General features: G+C 39.4%; 1 protein-coding gene across 1 annotated transcript in view; it reads right to left on the minus strand.

Annotated features, from left to right (window-relative positions):
- Positions 1-6,590, minus strand: part of LOC104543746 (kinesin-like protein KIF1B) — a gene marked incomplete at its 5' end in the record, with an annotated part of 19,891 nt that extends 13,301 nt beyond the window's left edge. The window contains 8 exons of the mRNA XM_010188422.1: positions 3-43; positions 657-765; positions 3,352-3,407; positions 4,318-4,436; positions 5,009-5,099; positions 5,724-5,883; positions 6,229-6,358; positions 6,505-6,590. Coding sequence (XP_010186724.1) covers positions 3-43; positions 657-765; positions 3,352-3,407; positions 4,318-4,436; positions 5,009-5,099; positions 5,724-5,883; positions 6,229-6,358; positions 6,505-6,590 — 792 coding nt within the window. The remainder of the gene's footprint in view (positions 1-2; positions 44-656; positions 766-3,351; positions 3,408-4,317; positions 4,437-5,008; positions 5,100-5,723; positions 5,884-6,228; positions 6,359-6,504) is intronic.
- Between the last annotated feature and the right edge of the window lie 152 nt (positions 6,591-6,742).

The raw sequence follows: 6,742 nt of genomic DNA on the forward strand, positions 1-6,742 counted from the left end.
ACAGGGCAGGCCTCCAGTGTGGTCCACAATAGCAGGAATATACCTGTGTGAGACAGGGAAGTCAACAGGCAGGAAAGATAAACCAGCACAGCAACTTTACTCTGTGTTCTGCTGCCAGCAGTTACCTCTCCGTATAATATCTGAAGAAATTAGAGTGTTTCTACTGACTCTCAGACTGGACTCTTCCTTGGACCACCAGTATCAGTGCAATACAGAAAACTCTGTGGAACTCACTTCTCAACATAATCCCTAAAGCCCCATCAAGGCCTCTAATTCATCTTCTCTGTAGCAGAGGTGAACATAAACTATGGTCTGCTAGATGACATCTGGAGCATAAAGTCTCTAGCGACCCAAAGACTCTAAACTCATGGGCTACATACACTGAGTTTCCCCAGCACCTGTCCAGCTGGCGTGTGTGGGTTTTCAAAGCAGAAAGATGACTTCAAGTGTGGAAGAATGTCATTCCGTCTCTTCAGTTCTTTCCAATGGAGACAACGAGTGCCACCAGAATTTACACTCAGTCACTACAAACCAGCCAGGCCACTGCCCATTGATAACTGCTAAACATCAACCTTGCCTGAACAGAGCAAAGAGTACAAGATCAAACTCCCATAAACCACTGTTCCTAAAACAGAAAAGATTAATACTGGACTTACTCCCCTGTTGGCTCCAACTCGCTGATCTCAAACCACACAAGGAGGTCGTATTTGCTCACACTCTGGCCCAAGCTGGGTTTGCTCATAGTGTTCAGCTTCATAGCTGGCACTTCAAGGAAAAGAAAGAAAGAAAAAAGAATGGTTTACAAATACTGAACAAGAAAAAGCTTACTTACAGAAACATGCCATTGCAGTGATCCTATGTGTTCTATGTACACATTGTACACTTGCAAAGTGTTGCTTTTAAATCTAAGTTACTAGGCTTAAAAAAAGTTAAATAATGAAAAAAAGTGTATCCAAAAAGCTTGTAAAAATATGCAGTCTCTCTGAATCCACAGAAAGTGTTTCCTCCAATGTACATTAGTTACTTTATAGCTTAACAGCTTTTGATTTATAAATTGCTTAGGTTTGTTCACCTGCAACATTCCTCACCCATAAAATACATTTCCTCTTCCCCAGAAAAGGAAAAAAAAAATATCTAGAACTTAAAATTTCGGTCTTCACTTCTTTATGTTACAAAGTGCTAGTTCCCAGTACCAGTTTAGATAAGAGAATGTGTTCGTAAAAAGGCTGAATTAGACTTATTCCAGAGACATAATCCTGTCAAAGTATGTTTCTGGGCTCCTTATGTTTTGGTATTAGTGATTACTGCTGCCCAGATCCTCTCTAATTCCTTTTGTACAAATTTAGGGATAAACCATGTTAAAAAAATCATGGGATAATGGTAATTCTAGAAATAACCTGATGTTCCTTCGCACATATTTACATCACACCTTTTAGCCATCATTATGTGACTTCTCTTACCTGTTTACTCATTCTATTTTTGCAAATGGGAACAATTTAAAAGTTTAGTTCCTGTGTACTCTGACAGGTATTTTTGTAACTCTGTATTGATTTTTCCTTTTTTTCTCCTTTCACATACTAACCTCATTGTTTTCATTAGGCCAAATAATTATTCTCCTTTCTAGCCTCTCAAGCTCCATTTCACCCTTGCTCAAGACTTCTTTAGGTTCTCTAGCGTCACACCTCTGTGTGTCCCTCAGCTTCCACTGGGACTTAATTTCACATGAACTGGAAGGGCATAACAGTCCTCAGTTAAGAAATGGGCCTTATAGGTATGCCCGTGTTGTCTCTTTTGAAAAATAAAATGTGAATTCTGTTTCTTTTAGGGGTAAAATAGCAGCTACCTTAGAGGGATGGATTTTACAAGAATCAGCTATTACAGCACAACTACTCCATTATGCTAGGTAGCAAGCTTCAGTGTCAGCATTTACTCTTCCCATTCATTACTCAGTGTAGTCACCCTCTCAAACCCAACATATCACGTAGCTGCACATGAACTCATCACAGCTGGACTCAATGCTGCTGACAGCAAGAGGAACATCAAACATGTAAGTCATTCAAGTTTACTGCTAAGCAGAGAAACAAAAGTACGAGAGAAAAACAACATAAAGACATTTAACTAGACATGAAAGCCAGTTTGGGAAGTTCTTATGGACTTGCTCTGGCACAATATTTTTTTTAATTAAAGAGAATACAAATGTAAGTGAGGAACAGCACCATTAGTGGCAAAAAAAAGAAGATGAGCAAAAAGGAAAACTGTATAGAACACAGCAGACAGAATGCTTCTTCTACAGCAAGCTGTTTTTCCAAATGCAGCATCTGTCATCCCACTATCACAAAACTATGCACAGAACACACACACACACACACAAAAAAAAAAATCAGAAGACCAGGAAGTTTGGGGGAATAGATCCAATGACAGAAAAATCTGTGATACCTAACACACTTGACTTTATAGACTATACGGTTTTCTCTAGAATAGCTCTAAACTCCATCACAGCATCATCCTTTCATGACTGCAACCATGGCAGTTTCTAGTCCAAAGAATACTACACGATAAAGGAAAAAAGAATTTTGAAGCATGTTTTGGAACTACTTCTACATCTACCATAGATCAAGTTTGGCTACTAACCATCTCGTTTAGGAGCCCGCTCACTCTGACAACTGGGAACAGGCAGAAAGAGAAAAGGTGGCAGCTGGTCAGCTCCATCCTGGAAAGCAGCCACAGCAGAGGATGCAAGCACGTTGGCATGCTCGGATAGCGTGTTCAGCACATGCACGTTTACATAGCCAGACATAAGGTACCTAATCAACTCAATTTTTCTCTCATGGTCTGCAAACGGAATGGAACACACACAGAAATAGGATGGTAGAAATATGCAGGTGAGAGAAAGCTGAAGAAGGAGGAAATTAAAAGGTGAAATGGAAGAAAAAAAACCACAAGAGTTCAGCATGCATTATTACAATTAAGCAAAGAAAAACAAGGATCATTTCAGCGAGACTGACTCACTAAACAAGAATGTTAGAGAGCAAATAGATGAAGGGGTTAATGAATAAGCAAATTTCCAGTCAAGTGCTCAGTAAGCACTCGAGAGCCATAACCAGATCTCAGGGAACATGGTCAACACCTCACGAATGAAATTCTACCCTTTAATGAACCAAGAAGCACTTCCTGCAAGAGGAGGTTGAAAAGAACACATAAAAAGAAGCCAGGCAGCAAAGAAAGAGTCAATGCCCTTTGCAACATTCACTCCATTACATTTCTTGGTGTCCTGAATAACTTAGGAATACACTACAACCTTCCTTTTCAGCAGCAGACATGTGATGTACAGAATTAGAGAACAGTTCTCACCTGGCTTTGAGAGTGGCATAGGAGGAGGAAAGAATCTTCGGGAAGGCTGTGGAGGGCTATAGAGAAATGAAAAATTATTAACACAGAGGCAGCTAAACATAAAAAATACACACAAATTCACACACACACACCTGCCCCCCCAGTACAGTTCTTCCACCCATTTTTGTCTCCAAGAATATCCTCATATTCCAATGAAGACAAGTAAATATCACTTGTCACAAGGGGACTCAGCACACTTCTCAGACTAACCTATGTCCTCTTTCTATTCTATCTTAATTACTCCTAGCTGCCAGTAAAAAAATAAAGAAAATTTAAAAAAAATACTATTTCCAATTGCTGTACCTCCATTTTGCATAGAAAATGCAGGTAACAGGCATTTCCCAAAATAGCTTACGGAAAAGGAACAAACCTCAGCTGGCATTTCCTCCTAAAACCAGCACATGCTTCCTCTGCAGCTGGTGCCCTCAGTAGGAGGGCTAGCCAGACCAAGCAATCCAGACAATAGCCTCTTCCCTTAAGCTATGAAGATGACACTAGGAGTCCTTTCCCCAATTCAAAAAATTCAAATGCTCTGCAATTTTTGCACTAGTATGTCAAATGGTTGAGAGCCTTCTGTTTCCCCCCTGTCTCACCTCTACCTTTACACATCAGGCACTTGCTCTGCATCTTGGAGTTAAGGTTTACCCAGAACTCACTGAGATCACCACTGAAGTTCTGAGTACAATATTTTATCACCACAGTGTCTGTAGAGTGGATGCAGCTGTATTAGCAAAACAGCTTTCCATGTTTGAGATGGTAGAACAATACCATCACTCAGTAACTGCCAGCACTCTTACCTCAACCAGGAATCCTACTCATGAGGGTGTAGATATATAATTTCAGGAGTACGAACAAGTACTGCCCAAACTGCAGAGCTAACCTGAGCACAATCACAAGCAGCCTTTATATCAGAATGGTGAACAATACCTGTTGAGATCCTGCCCTTGCAGATGGAGAGGATGCTGCTGATAATGTCCAAAGACTTCAAACACAATAGGCTTCGTTTTGATGTACTCCACAAATGATTCTGTCACTTCCACAGCAATCTGTTAGGCAAAGTAAGGAAAGAAAATGAGATATACAAAAAAGAAATCTTATAAGGTGTGCATTTTAGGAGTCTCTATTTTTCATACAGTTTTGTGCCATTCACAGTAAAAGCAATTGCATCCCTTTTTCGTTTAGGCATGAATTTAACTCTCCCATAAAGGAGAAAATATCAGGCATTTTAAGCAGAAGAGGAAGCTTCCTGTAACCAAAGGATTACACAGTTCATAAAAATAGATACATTCAGTTCATCTGAGATTATGAGCACTGCTATTCACATATATTTTATTTCCTGAATTCTAGAGTACTTTCATTGAACATCCTGGAAAGGAAACAGAATTCAAAGGCAGGAAATACAGGTGAAACAGAAGAGTTAAATCTGCCACACGGAATCATCCTGTGTTTTGCTCTCCACCGGGGATTACCTCATTCACCTGATCACTGCTTCTACCGTCCATTCTTTATAATTCCCCTTGCCTCCTTCTCCCATATACCTCTCATGAGTTTAACAGGAAGGATACACAATTCCCAGTGCTAAAACAGGCACTTACTATTCATGTAAGTTTTTACTTACATTCTGAACATGGTAAAACCCAAGAGGAGTCCCTCGACCATTGTTTTTGAGAGGTTCTGTTGAGAAAGCTTCATCATGTCGATGTAAAAAGCTTTAAAAATAAAATAAAATAAAATAAAATAAAACACCATAGCACAGTTTAGTGAAGATTTCCATGCTCTGAACCCAACACTGAAAGCAAACCCATAAATTAATTCTGCTAGAACTTTACAGGGAGTTGAGTGATGGTCTAAAGGTAGGAATATTCTTCTCTTTGGGACCACAATTCTTGTACTTGTTTTGTGGCTTTATTACTCCCATTATTCATTTTCTTTCTTAAAAAACTAAGCAAAAGAACACTTTCAATTCAGAGCGACTGAGTTCCTCAAGGGTCATATATCTTTCATTCCAACTGAGCATATGTACAATCTAATAATGAATTTTTCACTTTAGAAAAGAATATCAAACAAAAACTTAAGATATCTACAACTAGTAAATTAAGAGTCCACTCTGATTCTTAATTCCTTTCTGCAAAACTTTATTCCTTAACACCATGCTAAGACAAAGCAGGTACTGCTCATACCAGGAATTCCAGTAACAGACAAGGTATTTTTCTCTGCAATATCACACTGCCACTGACTTGAAAAGCTCTCAATCAGACCCTCCCTTCCCCACTATTATTCGCACCCCATATCAAAACATTCATTGCCTAATGTAAATAAGGATAAATTCTTACTTGAACTGGCAGAAAATATCTGCATATTCAGGAAGGATGCCGCTGGCCTGTAGCACTGTCACACGGAAGGTAAATACGCTACCCAGCTTCAAGTGACCACCAATTTCCTCAGTGAATCCTTCCATAGTCATTTTTCCATCCAAAGTGGCTGACTTCAAGTCTTAGGGAGACACAGACATCCCACATGAAATAACTTCTTTTCTTCCCCTCCTTTATTTCTTAAAATATTCCTTCAGGCAACAGTTCAGTCCCATCACACATTGTTTTTCTTCTGAGCCTAAACTATTTGCTGATAATGAAAAGCTCCAAATACCTGGGAACAGTTTTTCTGCACAGTTCTTCAAAGTTCTGGAGTAACTCCATCATCTATCATATGCAACCCATCTCCTACCTCTCCCTACCTGTCAGATCCTTGAAGGACACTCAGAACCCCTTAGTATCACTGACTGAAAGTGTCCCAGATTTCCCTTAAGTTCTCCGAAATGAATACATATTTCCCACTTACCAAGCTCATTCATTCTGTTGATCTCCTCTGGAGGAGTGGCAACCTCTGAATTCTGGCCTTGCCCTTCCACAATTCTTAATTCTTCCAATGACAGTCCAGACCGAGTCATTGCAACTGAAGAAAAATCACTCTGAAAAATCCAATGAAATTGCATGTAACAAGACTCCTGAAGTTTCTAGTTTTCCCATCCCCTTCTTTCCCCTGCATTACTTATTCTTCATTTTAAATCACAATCCACTGCACTCAAAGAAACAATTCAATTTTAAGACTTCTTACCTTATCAAAATATTCATTGTCGAAGGAAATTTTAGCTGTGCCAGACTGTCGGATACCGGATCCATAATCTGGGGCTTCTTCATCAGCTAAAAAAACAGGAAAAGAGAAAAAATTATAGAGAGGAGAGGGAAAAACCATCAGAGTTATCTAAATGGAAATTCCAATTACAGTGGAAACCAGTCCATAAAGTAGAACAGGTCTGGTTCCAGTCATTCAATAACAGATTAGAATAAGTACT

Source organism: Mesitornis unicolor, unplaced genomic scaffold, assembly GCF_000695765.1.
Source record: "Mesitornis unicolor isolate BGI_N332 unplaced genomic scaffold, ASM69576v1 scaffold31407, whole genome shotgun sequence".
Lineage (NCBI taxonomy): Eukaryota > Metazoa > Chordata > Aves > Mesitornithiformes > Mesitornithidae > Mesitornis > Mesitornis unicolor.